Source organism: Poecilia formosa, unplaced genomic scaffold (assembly GCF_000485575.1).
Source record: "Poecilia formosa unplaced genomic scaffold, Poecilia_formosa-5.1.2 Scaffold18, whole genome shotgun sequence".
Classification (NCBI taxonomy): Eukaryota; Metazoa; Chordata; class Actinopteri; order Cyprinodontiformes; family Poeciliidae; genus Poecilia; species Poecilia formosa.
Window position 1 is genome coordinate 946,639 of NW_006799957.1, and position 15,886 is coordinate 962,524.

Sequence of the window (15,886 nt, forward strand, 5' to 3'; positions counted from 1 at the left end):
TAGATAGATAGATAGATAGATAGATAGATAGATAGATAGATAGATAGATAGATAGATAGATAGATAGATAGATAGATAGATAGATAGATAGATTCTATTTGACACTGCTGACACGATTTCAATGTGTAAAATTATCCAACTGCTTCATTGTCAACGTAACATCTGATCATTCGATTCTGTCATGTAATTACCTCTGAGAAAATATACCCACGCTAATATTGTGTCCTGTGGGTTTAATGGAGTGAAAATCCCATCATCCCTACGCAGTCACCGTCTCTCCATCCTCCTCAACCGTCTTTACTGTGCATCACATGCAAATTGGACACTGTGGTATAATCTGATCGCCATATGGTGCAACTGTGAGTCACCATCATGATCCAAGAGGCACCAAGCATCAGAGATATGATCATGGTAAAATAATTACTGCCCCTGAGATTGCGTCAGCATCATGTGCAATTAATTCACTTCTCTGAAATAACTGGTGATTTACTGTCAAGGTGTCAAAAGGCAACTTGTGACCTATCACCAGGAGTATCATCATATACAAATCCATCATTAGCTGAATATTTTGCATGTGTCAGAGTGCATTATTGTTGAATACATTAGAAAGACCTTCTATTAAATGAAATTCTTAAAAGAGCAGGATTCTAAAATTTCTTTGTCACCATCTAGTGGTCAAAGTCAGAAAACCAACTTTGTCCATCAATTGCGGTTAAACATACATGAATGACAGCTGCTGATCTTAACCCAACCCCACAAGGACATAGTGGACATATCATGCTCTGAGTTACTTTTGTTCAGCAGGAATGGAGAAGCTTTAAAGTATTTGCCCTGTCTTAAGCCAAATACAGGGCAGAGGCTGCGAAGGACTAGCAGGATTTCCACCTTACAGAAGGAAAACGGCCATAAACACACAGCCAGAGCTACAACATCAGAGGTATCCAAACTTCTCACCACAGTTACTGAAACTGGTAAATTGAAATTGCTACATGCCATAAAAAATACATTTTATTTTTTAAATTTATTAAAAATGCACAAATCATTTTAATTTTGTCTTAATCTCTTTATTGATTAACTAAATGCACTTATTTAATGAAACAAAAGTAGAGAATCTATAATCGACTTGCTATAGAAAAGGGATCTGTAAATCACTTCTGTAAAACTTTACTGACATTTGAGTGAAAGTGAATGTATGTTTGTCGTCCTATTCCCGTTGTAATTAAACTGAAATCTAAACAGGTTCTCAATATCAGATGTAGTTTGTAGTTTTTGTGTTCCATTTTAGGCAGGATTTTAATTTGTTTGAATGTTTTCAGAAAGACTCTGATCTCAGTTACAATTTCTCCAAAAGTGTCTGTATCAACTACCTCAAATAAATTCAAAATGTAAGCTCATGGATACTCTCCATCCTGTCTGATTATTTCGTAGATGGTCTGCAAAAAAAGATGGGCAAATGTTTTTGGTTTCCAGAGACATTTTAGAAACATACACCAAAGGACTCGCAGCTATAATGAAAGATTTAAGGTTTTCTCAAACATGCATGTAGAAATGCATGTTTGAGAAATTAATATTCTCAAACAGGCACAAATTTTAACATGCTATAAATTTCAAGAAATGGAAATTTTATATAATATCCCCCCTTTAATGTCTAGTTTTATTTTAATAATTAAATTAAAATTTTTGTGGGGCAAATAGAACCTGGAATAAATCCAATTAACTCAAATTTTATTATATTTCATATAGCTTTGTTTCAGTAAACAAAACATCTTAATTATGGCCACTCCTGTATTTTTTATTTTACCACCAGACTGTAATTTCAAACTGTTTATTCTATAGACACTAGAATGATTTTCCACATGTTCAGTAAGGTTAGGTTCTGACAAGGTTCAGTTCTGGCCTTTGTCCACTAGAGGGAAGTGTTACATCTGATTTTGGGAGCAGCTCTAGTCAGTCTCAAGATTCAAGAGCTCTGGTTGAAAAACTGCATTTATATCTGACAGGTTGAAACTATTACAAATGAAATGTCTTATTGTAAAACACTTCCTTTCCAGCTTCTTCATTTCACTTCAGTTTCCCTTGTGCTTCCAATCCGGAGTTTCACAAGACTGGCTCATGAACACAAGTTATGATATAAAACTGGGCTGGGAACCCAAAGGAACCCAAACATATCCCAAGTGATACTGAGTGAATGGCAGCAGTCCAATTTTTGTGTGTGCTGACAACAGCAAAATGTCACTGCCAAAACAAAAGAATATGCTAAGCCATGATATAATCAGTGAGTAGGCCTCATGAATCATTCGCTGTCTTACTTTTTTAATGGATATTTCTTAAACCAGTTGTTTCATATCAATTGTAGAATGATGGTGAGAAGAATCAACATAAATATCAGTCAAAGCAATAAATAAGGTTCATGATCTGTCAAAAACATATAGATTTGTCTGGTTTTTGTCCCACGAAAGCTACAAATCTCATAGTGTTTTTTGTGATGTTTCTTCATAGTTGCAGGAACCACTTCATCAAACATACAGTTTATGTTTGTATATGTTTAATAAATAACATAAACATAATTATTTGTTATTTAAAAAAATGAACAAATTGCTTATAACAGACCTGGGTTAAATTGTATCCGCTGAATGGTTTTATTAGTTTTTCTCAGCCAGACGGATTTTCTTTAAGACGGATTTTCTTTAAGACGGTGAACAGTGAGGCAAAAATGATTACAAGAAATTTGACTGTTGCTGTGCCAGAACTTTTACGGGCCTTTTACTGTGACTGACTCAGCTGCTATTAACAACACAGATTTTAGCATCTGCTTTGTAAAAGCTACAGTCAAATATACTTGTAAACCGAAATGCTGTGTTTTCAGAAGCTGTGGTTTACAGTGCAGCTGTGGTTTGGTCCACAAGTCCGCTTCTTTGTCCAAATCTGGAATTTAGTACATCATAATTCTTTTTCCGATATAAAATGTTGTTGATGGTCATAAAAATAACCCCTTAAATTACACGTTTAAGCAGGACAAACGTGCCGTCTGCAGGTTTGGGGCTAATTTTATTGTAGTTTCGTGGTTTGATTAGGCTCTACATCATACAAAATGTAAGGGGAAAGCTGAATTCAGTGAAAATGCTACTGGATAGTCTGTGCATTTAATAGTACCTCCTAATTCCTTTTTAAGCAGCAAGAACTCAATTGCAAAAAGGAAGGATTAAAGTTCCTATTAAACTAAGGCTGCTTTTATAAAAGTGATACTTTGGAATTGGGAGAATAAAAAAGCCCTTAAAGTATAGTTTAAACTAGCAAGAGATTCTACATATATGTAATTTTCAAATTGCATTATATTTACTTTGGCTTAGTGATATCTTGCGGTAAAATACTAGCCTGCAACCAACTGAAAACTGTTCACTTCTCTTTCCAAACGTGTGACAATTATTATTCAAAAAAAAAAAACATGCACAATGAAAGACACAACATTTTTCTGTCTTGTGGGTTGTGGTCAGTTGTCTTTGAATACTATAACCCTGCATCACTACTTAGTTTAAGGCTGGTTGGATTCCAGTATTGTTCTCTTATCTTAAGGCCAAAAAAATTTCCTCAATTTTCGCGACCATCAAAATATCTTTGAAGTTGATGGAAAATGAATAAGAAAAATACAATAGATTATTCCACCGTTTTTAGACTGTCATATTAAGCTGTGAAAAAGCCTTTACAGCCCTGATATATTTCTTCTGTATTTGCTTTTATGTCACATTTAAATGTATAAAACTATCAAACTTATGCAACTCCTAAGTCTTTATTTTGTTTTTGCAGCCATTGAGTGGCAGACACTTCAGCTTATCGTCCCGAATAGATGGCCGACTTTCTGGTAAAAAGATGAATTCATGGTGCCATCAGTTTGTTAGTCAACAACTTATTGAAGAAACAAGGAAGTTCTAGACCATCACACTCCCTCCACCATGTTTAACAATCTTTATAGTGTTTCTTAGTGGAAATGCTGTTTAAGTTTTGCTCCAAATGTAAACAGATGCATGCGTCCTAAAAAGTTCCACGTTTGTCTCTTCAGTCCAAAAAAATCCCCAGAAATTTTGGGCACCATCAAGAACATCTGTTTTTAATTTTCTTAATGTGAGTAATTAATCCTTGGTGGAATGAGAAAAAGCTGAATTTAAAAAGTTGTTAATCCCAGGGATTAACAGTTTAATAAGAAGAAATATTGTTTTCACATAGGACCAGGTTAGTGTAAACAATGTTTCTAAATACTAAATAAAATGATGATTTAACAACTGTTGTTTTTGTATTTATTCTGGTTATCTACTTGCTTGATGATCCTAAACATGTAAGTGTAACAAAAGATAGAAAAGTAAGGAATATGGAATAAGGAAACCAATTTCTTTCACACAACTCTATTTAACTGACTAATTCCACCAGACAATAATATAACTCTAATTTTAATGTGACTTTAAATTGTTTGAATAAATTGATATTATGCATCTTACTGCCAATAAATTCTCCTAAATGTAGCAAATTGACCAAGTTTTGCAGCTCTTTTAAGCAGCACGGGTAATGGTTTTTACAAGGAGAACATTTCTAATTTCCAACTATAAAGTCTAATACTTTAATAGTTGCAAAAGAACACATGTACCTCACCAAACTGCCTCTTTTATAAAAACAGCAGCTGATTAAAACACCTTCACAATCATGTTAATACTTCAATGGCTAAAACTACTTGCAGATACTCTTTGACCCAGGTCTGGTGTGTATACATGCAGTCCTGATACTTTGACACATACAAGAATAATTTACTTTGTGCAGAGGGTGAGAAGTCCTTGGTGATAAGTTATATGCAGAAACACGCCGGTCGGCATTTTTATGTGTCTGTCTATATTGTGTTCTGTGTGCCAGTCTATGGGTGACTCTTCACTGCTGCCACGATTTGCGGCTGAGCACACACACACACGCCACGTTGATCCGAATGAGCCTCCAAGCCACCAGGTTCTTGAATGAAGTCAGCGCTCGGACAAAAGTGTGCGAGTTGGTGCAGTGGGAGTTCCAGTGCCTCGCGTCAATTCCTAAACATCTCGAGCCTCCAGATGGAGGGACGTGACACGTCGTCTCAAAGAAATACTGTTTCTTGTTAACATTGTTTATGTTCACATACGGGAGCACTGTCACCTCATTGCCTGAGATATCTGTGGCTTTGGTTTTGTCGCCCACCCAGACACTAACACTCTCACACACCGAGTACACCCCCCGGTGCTGAGGCTGCCTTCGAGTCCTCCTGCTGACACCCTGTCCCCCTGCTGGCTCCGCATCGGGGGGCTGTGCGCTGAAAAGCACCCTGGGTGAGAGGTGGCGGCGCTTATTGAAGAGCTTGGGGTCCACAGTGGGGATGGAGGTGGGGTTGTCCTGTTGTGCTGTTGTGACGCTGCACAAGAGCCCTATGATGGGGGCCACAGCCTGGGCACTGAAGACCAGAAACAGGACCAGCATGGATGACCTCATGGGCACACGATCTGAGACAACCAATGAGAAGGGCGAAAACAACTGTTACAACACAATCAAAAAACATCCAAATGAAAGAAGAAGCCAGCTTCTGGTATGTTGATGTGAAAAACACTGTTGTTTGAGTTGTTTGTAGCTACCTTAGAGGAACATCAGTAGTCATAAACAGTAGTTAACCTTTACCAGTATTTTGTGCTTGTTTTTTGGCTACTCTAATGAATTTAAAACCTCCGTGTGTTCACCAGTTTATCTACTGCTTGGTCTTAAGCAAAGCAAGTCCATCTGAATGGCACCATTTATACAAGAGGTGACTCAACCTGCTTCACAGAAGAGTAAAAGCAACACAGATGAAGATAATTAAAAACATGACGTACTTCAAAAACATTGATAATAAAGTTTAAGCACCACGTAAAAAAGCAAAGATTAAATTGGTAGCTTCATAAAGTAAGATATAAATACAATTACCTATTAAAATAAAACTTGACCTTTATGTGTAAGTAGCAGAAAAAACTGTTTTGCTCCTTCTTGTTTAGACCTGGTTCTGGGATTTACAGATTAACAGGTTTCAGATGATCTTAAGCAGATGTGTCCAAACTTTTTAATCACATGAGTCAGCAGCAGTTTCAAATTTAATGTGCTTGGAGGCCACTATAGTCATTTTGTTTAAAATAAAATTTTAAGGCCAATTTCTTTGTGCTTTTTTTATTTGCATCTGCTCAGTAATGAACCAAACATGTAAGATTTTATTGAAAGAAGTAAAATGGAAGGAGCTTGGTTAAAAAGGGATCTGTAAATTATTTGAGATCCAAAACTTAAAAAGAGCCTTATTATAAGACAAGCTAGTTTTTAAGTTAGACACATCCAATATTTTTTTTTTAGGTTTTATTGGCTCTAGTGGCCTTTATTTAATAGTTAATTGACAGGAAAGTGGGAAATGAGAGAAGGGGAAGACATGCAGCAAAGGTCACCAGGTCGGGAATCAAACCTGCGACGGCCATGTCGAGGACTAAGGCCTCCATATGTGGGTTGTGCTTAACCCCTGCGCCACCACACCAAGACACATCCAATATTTTAATGGATTTACTGTACATACATTCAAGGCAGAACCTCATGAAGAAATATACTGATGGTAGTTCAACTCTAAAGTAGAGAAAAAAATGTCCTTCCTAATGCCAAGAGGCAATGGATTATTGTAAGTCATTTTCTATATTATGTAAAACTCTGAGTAATTCTTGACTCAAAAAAAAAAAAAATATGGATGACAGCAAAATGTCTGAATTAGTTAATGTAAACAGGATACATTCTAATTATAACAATAATAGTGATAATACAATCCGGAGACAGTAAAAGCAATCATTTAAAGTCCCTGGCAGAGCTAATATAATACTTGAGGTTGAAATCATTTGGTGTAAACGTTGTACAACACAACTGACTATTTTAATATAATTTCATTTTCAAGATAGAAGATAATTGTTTTATTCAATGATTTGATCACTTTAAGAGTCTGACTAATACAGGAGAAAACATCAAAATGTATATTATTTTTCAAGACAATCAGTGGTAGCTTTGTCAGACCTCGTATTTTTCAAAGGTCAGTTTTAAAAATTACAACTAGACAAGTCTTAACAAATTTACTGACAATTATATTCATATTCAATTAATGCCTCAGTTTAATGTAAACTAAATGTAAAAGAATTCAAAAGCAAGAAAAATTATGACACATGGGACCAGGAGGATGGATTTGCTGACGTCACAAAAGGTCATCTCATGGTGCATTTCTTTATCTGCTGCAGCCAGCTGCCTTTGGCAGTCAACTAATGACTAGGCTTCACATGTGTGCAATTTATTCTCAGAATAAATACAGCTGTGAAGGCCTCAGAGGTTTCCTACAGAACATTAGTGAAAAAGCAAAGATAGGAGGACAAAGAAACACAGCAGATATGTTAGGCAAGAAGTTCAACCAACCATCGGAAATGGAAAGTGTTGGCAAAACTCCAAACAGAATAAACTATGCAGGGGTTAAAACACACATGGCAAACTAAGCGCTCTGGTAAGATGAGTCCTAGTAAAAAAGGTTGGGAAAGATTCATAACCACAGTTTGAGAGATTTTGACAAGTGTCAGTTTAACACATGTCAGTGTCTTATAGCAGTCATCACTTATAATGCACACAAAGGTATTGAGAGAAGGGAATCATGATCTGATCAATCAATTTTTCTTTTGTATCTTGTAGACAGTTGGCACAGTAAGATTTATATAAAGAAATACATCAAATAAGAAAGAATCATCAAGGCAAAGAGCAGTTTAATGCTTTTGAGAGCATTCTGCCTAAGCAGCCTGCTATGAACGTGGATGTAGTTTTGACATGTGTGACCATACTTTACATATAAAATAATATTTCTTCTTGGCAGTGGTTTTTATTAGTTGGAAAATGCTAGGAAAACAGCAGAAATAGTTCAAGACAAGCATGAGAAACACATTGCTGACGTTACTCTAATGGACTTGAAATTATCGTCATCAAGTATACGGCAAACTGGACAAACAGTTCTAATCCAGGCCCATTTCACACAGTTTAAAAGGGAACCAATTTTTTGTTTTTCCAGTAGCATAAGGAGAGTTATTTTATGTTCCAAGCTGTAATTTTATGTGAAGCATCGTCTCAGGGACCAAGAGGTGCTTTGTGGATCCACCATTAACCCAGTCATGGTCATTAACCAATTTGTTTTATTGCAATTTTCCAACTTTTGTGTGTTGTTATAGCTTTGAACATGGCAGCAAAATCTCCAAGTAGGTTTTATAAACTAAAACTAAACAGATGTGGAGCTTTTATTTGGCTAAGTAAGTACAAGCAACAAAAGCTATGATTTGGTTCCAGTGGCTCTCTGGTCTGAGAAAGCAGTGGAAAGTATAATAAAACCAATGTGTTAACTATAAAACATAATATTTATGAAGAAAATAATGTCTTCATTATTTGTTTTTATATACATGTCTTACAACAAAATATTTAATGATTAATAAAAATACAGTAGGTATCACATTACAGTTTCACTGGCTGTTGTGATACAGTCTTTTTTTTTCGTCAACATGTCGTCTCACTTCAAAACAGAACGTCTGTACTTTCTGTTTTGAATAAATTGACAAGTTGCTGTATTTAAAACTGCTCAGCACACATCATAGGCTTGTTAAAACCTGTGGTTCTTCTGCTGCAGCCAGGCTCTGTCATCTAACCTGCCTATTATATGCTGCGTTTGCCTCGGGTGTCAGGGTGAAGGCTTGTGGATAAAAACTGTTGGCACAACAAGTGAACAGGTAAATTCATAGCCTGTAGAATAGTACATAATGTGAGCTATGATATGCTAGCAACCACTTGTGAGAACTATTTAACTTTAACTATACAGTCTCTCACTGGATCTCAGATCTGTGTTCTGCCCTCTCTGTGCTACAGTAGTTTGACATGAGAAAATAACTACATTGCATTGCATTCACTTTTGTATAGTTGCCATAATTACTTCTAACTATACTAAATTTGTATTTCTCTCTCTCAAAAAAAAAAGAAAAAAAAAAGAAGTATTGTAATTTAAATTGATATGACAACTGTAGGGCTCCACACTGGCATAGGTGGTAGCACTAATGCCTAACAGCAAAAAATCTTGGGTTCAAATCCCAGCCTGGAGTGTTTTTGCACAGAGTTTGCATGCCATATGTGTGCATGTGTGGCTTCTCTTTGGGTACTCCAACTTCTTTGACTGTTTGATTGATTGGTATCTCTAAAGGATGAGTGTGTGTGCATATAAGGTAAAGTTAATTTTATTTATATAGCACATTTTCAGCAACAAGACAATACAAAGTCCTTTCCAGGAATTAAAAGGAAATACAAACAAAATAACATGTATGTGTGCGCGTGCTTGTATGCATTTGTATATGCATGTGTGCATGGTTGTCTTCTGTGTCCTAATGACTGCTGGAGATAAGCAGCATCCCCCCAATGCAACGAACATCTATAGACAACAGGTGAAATTTGTAAATAGTAAAGCTAAAGTGTACACTGTTACATTCTTTGACAATTGAAAAAGTGGCTGAATTTGGGATAAAAAAAAAAGGAATCATCAGACAAATTTGTTTTAAAGAATCAAACATTTAGCAATTTTCTGACAACTCTTACTTTATTTTTCTAAAGGAACCCATGGCATGAATATTCTAAGCAACTTCTTAATAAGTACCAGACAGAAAAATCTTTATATTCTCTTTTATATGTATATTTTTACACTTCATATTTGGCTGAATACTGAAAACTAATATGGTGTATAAGATCACAGTTTTCTACAACTTCAGCTTTTTAGGGAGGACTTTACCTGTTCTGAAGTAATTGGAAACCAATGCCAAAGTTTCAAATAAAGTATAAAAGTGAAAACTGTCTGGAGTACATGGTGAACAAATAGCCAATGTATTTGTAGTAGTTTAAAAATGGTTCATAATCTCCCCAGTTAAAAGTAACCACAGTTTGTCATACTTGCCACAGTTTTGATGACAACTAAAAATAATAAATATGTAATTGACAAACAAAAATACATTAAGAGCTAAAATGTCAACAATTCCTATCAAAACATACAGTAAACATAACTGTTTAGCATTTCAGCACCTCCTGACAAAAACATATTTGTGAGCAGCAAGTATATTTGAAGTCAGACATATCTTTAGAAACAAAAAAATTATGCTTTTGTTTTTAGATTTCTTACAAAAGCTACCCACATGTTGGAGCAAAGACTAAGCTGCATATCTGGCACTGACAAAATGGATATTTAACAGTAAAGGAAGCACATACCTGATGAACTGCTTTGTGTAATTTAATTTCACTTCAAACTACACAATTTTCAAGCACATACATGGCAATGATTTTATTAACTGTGGCGAAGCATCTGACCGGGAGGCACCTTGATAAATTGCTTAACGTTAAATAGTTCAAAAATTCAGCTTTGAATGTTTCCAATTGAAACATTATTCAATTCATTCATGCATTCATTTTCATAACTATCTGTTCTATCCTTTATAACTTAATACTCTATTCCAGATAGAGTGGGACACTGTGAGGGTCACTAACAGGGCTAACACCCTGGACATGCTGCCAGCTCTTTAAACGACCAAGACAAAAACGAAAAACCACGTAAACTCATTCATATGTTTAAGATTTATAATCACTTATTAACCTGCAACTCTTTGGAGGCCCAGAGGAAGACAGAGCGCTCTGAGAAAATCCCTGTAGGCACAAAGAAAACATGCCTGGTCCAAACTCCACATGCTGTTAAACTTAAAGAGTATAAGAAGTTCAGCCTTAAGAGCGAAGCAGAAGACTCTGTTTGTTAATACCTATGTCAGATTAGCTCATTTTTAAGGAAAAATATGCTTTTACAAACACAGCCTGACAATGTGAAGTAAATTATCTTTTATTATTAATTATATACGCATTTCCTAAAAAGCATAAGAGTAATAGTTTTCACACTTAGTTTAGAGTTACAATGTTTATTTCTATAATTTAATAAAATTATGCAACTTTCATCATTAGATGAAATACACTCAGAATGTAGTATACAGTTAAAAATGTCAAATTGCAAAAATCCTTCATATTAAGCTTAAAATGATATAAATAGCAAAAAATGCTATTTATAGAATCATATCTGTACACAAACTTATTGGCAACTTTCCATGCTTTACCTTTCAGTGTCTCCGTGTGAACTGCTTCACCTCAGAGGCTCCTACAGGATGTAATTATAGCTCAGCGAGATCTGGGCGCCTCGTGCCATAAGGCCTGGCTTTGGCCCCCATGCAGCACACCTCTGCCCTCCTATGTTTCAGCTCTTCAGTCCTGTTGAGAGACAAGCAGAGAAAGTGCCTCAGTCGCCTCATAAAACCCACTGTAAACACATTCTTTGCAAGACCAATACGGGAAGAGGAAGTTCATATGACTTGTTCCCCTCACCAGCTCATCACATGCTGAACATACCAAAATAATGAAGCTGCCCTGCGTGACGTAGACTTTGTAGATCAAAAGCATGTTGTTTAGTTGACTGTTAACCTTAAATATTGTTGGTATTGTTAGAGACATGAGTTTTGACAGGTTTGTCTGGACTTCAAAACTCATGTGTTCTCGATGACATATATAAAACATTTATGTTTTAAGGCTTTGTGAGTTAAGAGTTAAGAGAAATTTGTGTTCAGTGTGTGTGGTTAAATATACACAACTGATGATTCAAAGGGGAATGGATGTCTTGTGAAGTTCTCTTACATCTGAAGAGTTTAATGAAGAGTTTAAGAATCTATTTTTAAGAAATTAAAAGTTGGAGCTTGGAAAAACAAATGGGTGTGCCAAGTAAACAGTTTATAGTGAAAAGAGGCCAAAGTCATGCCATATTGAAGGAAAGATGAATTATACAAGAGCTGCAACATTCAGATTATGTAAAAGTAAGCTAAGCTAATTTAAAACACAACAAAACATGAAGAACTATATTAGTGTTCCACCTCCAGGTAGTAGAAAAGCAGTTTATATGCCTGCCAACATCCGGCAGACAAATATTTCAGAATTTCCTCGGAACTTGAACAAGGTCAAGCAAATTACATCTTTAAAACATTTTTTACTACTAAGGATTTCCATCTGTCAGTGGCTGATGAGAGCAATGGCTTTTGTGCCATGGAGCATTTTCTGGATATAAATTCTCATCTCAAAGATATTTCACTGAAACAAAGATCCATCTTTGTTCAGTGGAACCAAAGTAACGTCATTGGGTCACTAAGAGAGTGTAGAACAACTGTAACATGTACCACATGGACCACCATTGCCATGAAATTCTGGTTCACCCTAATTTATGTGGCAGTTACCTTGTTGTGTACTAGAAATGGTAATAGCAAATGAGTCACAATGGTGCAAATATAAATAAACTTTAAAAGATAGCAGCAGAGTACAGTCAGATCTTTCAGAAAGATTTACTGTTCACTATGGAGAGATCTTGAACTCATTATTTACTTGTGACTTAGCCGTCTGTTACCCAAAGTCACAAGTAGTTCTGAATGTCCAAAACTTTAAAAGCTTTTTATTTCAGATCTTATGGTACAGACCAAGACACCATGTTCTGCCAATAATAGATTTGTTACATCATAGCTTTCTGAATCATAATTGAACTGAATAGTGAGGTGCCTGAAAATGCCTGTGAAAAAACTGAGATGATTTCATGGAAAATATAATCCCGTTGTGCTTGAAATACATGTGTTGCTGTTGATGCAGCCCCAATAATGCATGTGTACTGTGATCAAGAATGTGGTATTAACAGTGTTTAGTTGGACCATTGCCATATTTTTCATTTCTTTTAATCTCAAGGGTTAATTGATTCTATGGGAATTAAGTTTCAATGCTCTATAACCCCAAATGGTCAGATAATTACTCAGATTTTTCAGAAAGTGAGTCACTTACACTTTTAATTTCAAACATCTAGCTTTCTAAGATGAGTTTAGTGCTTATATAGTGTAGTGCTTATATAGTGTAGTGCAGGGGTCACCAACTCCAGTCCTCAAGGGCTACCATACTGCAACTTTTAGATTCACCTCTGCTCCAAAATGTCTGAATTCCCTCACTAGCATTCATTCCTCTCAGCAATAGGCTGGAAACGAGTAGTTTATTTGATCCAGGTGTGTTTGAGCAGAGACGCATCTAAAAGTTGCAGGATGGTAGCCCTCAAGGACTGGAGTTGGTGACCCCTGGTGTAGTGTGACACTAAATAGAATAGAATAAAATATAGCAACAGTAGCCAAGGTAAGACTCACAGAAAGATAGAACCTAAAATATTGACAAACAAAATGAAGAATGAAAATACTGTACAGTAAGGGCCAAATTTCAAAATAAATATCTTATAGTTATACAATAGTGACCTCGGGTCCAAAGGAATGTGCAACCGAGTTGGTTAATTGAAAATTATGAAGTTAAAAATTTGCAATATATTTTTCAATATATTGCTGATAATCAATAAAAAGATATTTGAAAAAAAAAGAAAAAGGTGAGCATACTAAAGCACTATTTTCCCCATCACATTAAAAGAGAAGATACATGCTAGTGTCGTAGGTGTTCTATGAACTATCCGCCATAAATCAGCAAAAGCTTATCCAAAGAGATAACATCTATGACACAATTCATAAAAAATGTCTGAAGAAGTAGCTGTTTTTTCAAATCATTGCTGCTGGGAATGGCTCATGAAGCAAGTGGTACACTTGCTAAATGAATGGAATGTGAACCACATGTAAACAGAAGTGAATGGGTTGTTAATCTAAATGACTGCGGTGTGCTCCTGTACAGAATCCACACCAGCACAGGAAGTGTTTTATAATTAAACAAGGGTGGTCTCTGGATGTGATGAGATTTAAATGGGTGAACATTAAACTGCAACTTTGGTTCATTCCTTTGCAGTCTTTTTATGTTTGACGACTACAAATGTACAGTGGCTGTATTAACATATGCCATAAATGTAAGAGAAGAATCACTGTTGCGCTAATTCCCTCAGCACCAATGTATGTCATGACATACATGCCTGAGATACGTTTTTGGACAACTCGGTTCGCCTGAAACCTACAGAAGCTTTTTAAGTGGCCCTTGAGATGTTTAGGTTAAGATGTGCATAAATTTAATTAGTGCATACAATTAACAGGTAACAGACCTGACCCCATAACATAAAGATAATTTTAAAATAAATACCATGCCTTCATGTTGGGACAACTGCTGTCAGCTACAAGAAACACAACAGCAAACAAAGTGAGTTATGGGAAAAAAAAAAAAAAACTTAACTCAAGTATTTGTGCTGAAAGCTGAGCTCTTGCAAAGTCAAATAAGTATTTGACATTCTGATTATGACAACTGAATAGCTAAAAAACCCAGCAAACCCAGATAAACAGTAATCCAAATTGAAAAAAAACACAAAAAAATTTATCTATAAACCATGATGGTGAAGGTATAGATCTGAAAAGAAACAAAAGCATTTTTGCTTTGTTGAAAGACACAGTGGTATCAGTTGTTTTTGTAAATGGAAACATGCTAAAATGTTAAATAAAAACTTCTTTATGCTGTTTAGTCTGGTTAGCATAATTCTAAAATTAAATGTAATTTTGCAAGTTAATTAATGATAAAACTGACTGTTCTAGTTACTTTGTCTTTACCTGTGCACCTTACTATAAGTCACATCTACAAAGTTTAAAAAAAACCCCAACAAAACACAAAAACAAAACTGGAAACGCACATATTTATGCCGCACTGGGCTATAAGCAGCTGATATCTCTGCTGCTTGGTTTTCCACAAGGAAAAATTAATGACTAAATCTGCTATTAAGGCCACAGGCCTCCGTCTCCAACGCTGAACCATGGTTTCGTTCACACCGAGCTTATTACGTGCAGCAGCTCCATTTCCCTCCTGTACTGCCAGATCGATAGCCTTCAACTTAAAAGCTGCATCATGTGAACTTCTTCGTGTGGTTTCCATGATGAGGAGGTATGAGTTTGAACAGGGCTGTGCAGAGACCACGAAAGGGGCAGGTGCTCAAAAAAAACAAACAAAAAAAAAACAGGGCACATCTAACCGCATTCTAGGACAGAATATTAACGAAGCCACACAGCTTTCAGAGTTGAATAAACAATGATAAATTACAAAATTGTGAGATATACAATCAAAGTTAAGGAAAATCTCTATATAGAGCATACAACTATGTATATGTAAGATATTTTATTAGTAATTTCTTTCTGCAGGTCTATTTTGTTATAGGAAAGCATTGCAATATTCAAACCCACAATTTAGCAAGATATGTAAATCAGAGCTGAACCACCAGACATATTTTGTTTTTACAGAATTACACTATTAAAAATATAAACAAGGGCACAATGCAACCTTTTAGTGGACTGTAACCTATAAAACAAAGAGCTGCTTGTTTGCTACACTTGCAGTGGAGATGAAGATGGTTCATTCAGGAAAGCAGAGCTGCATCAAACTTCAATGTGGAACTGCAGAAAAATGAAAAACAAAAAAGAAAAAATTGAATTGTTAATGCATGTCACCATGAGAAAAGCCTACTGAGTTTTGCTTAAAAACTTTTTTTAAATTAAAATCACACATTTTTGTCTCATGAAGTGAAAAAAATGATTTGCAAAACAAACTTATTTGCGCTTGTCAGAAATCTTTTCTTGCTATTCTAAGTTTTGTTTGACTCAAAGTTTTTGCTTGTGATTCTCACATGACTTCGTGGGCCCAAAATCTCAACAAAAGATTTCTGATGTGTGCAAATAAAAGCTTATGTTTGGCAAATAACTTTTTTAAGTTCACGAGACAAAAATGAGTTATTTAATTAAAAAAAATAAATAAATATCAAAAT

At 35.5% G+C, this 15,886-nt stretch overlaps 1 protein-coding gene and 1 long non-coding RNA gene across 3 annotated transcripts in view; one reads left to right on the forward strand and one right to left on the reverse strand.

Annotated features, from left to right (window-relative positions):
- The first annotated feature begins 1,751 nt into the window (after positions 1–1,751).
- LOC107835685 (uncharacterized) overlaps positions 1,752–15,886 on the forward strand; it is a 23,363-nt gene continuing 9,228 nt past the window's right edge. The window contains exon 1 of the long non-coding RNA XR_001661502.1: positions 1,752–2,441. This is a non-coding gene — a long non-coding RNA (uncharacterized LOC107835685). The remainder of the gene's footprint in view (positions 2,442–15,886) is intronic.
- The window catches only part of ngfb (nerve growth factor b (beta polypeptide)), a 27,046-nt gene continuing 15,147 nt past the window's right edge, over positions 3,988–15,886 (reverse strand). The window contains exons 2-3 of one of the 2 annotated variants that reach the window (XM_007546889.2): positions 11,205–11,355; positions 3,988–5,507 (exon numbers count right to left, since the gene is read on the reverse strand). In XM_007546889.2, the coding sequence (XP_007546951.1) occupies positions 4,912–5,496 (585 nt within the window). In that variant the 5' untranslated portion in view covers positions 5,497–5,507; positions 11,205–11,355 and the 3' untranslated portion in view covers positions 3,988–4,911. Of the gene's footprint in view, positions 5,508–11,204; positions 11,358–15,886 lie in introns of those variants that run through there. The other variant, XM_016668986.1, reaches the window with a different exon arrangement.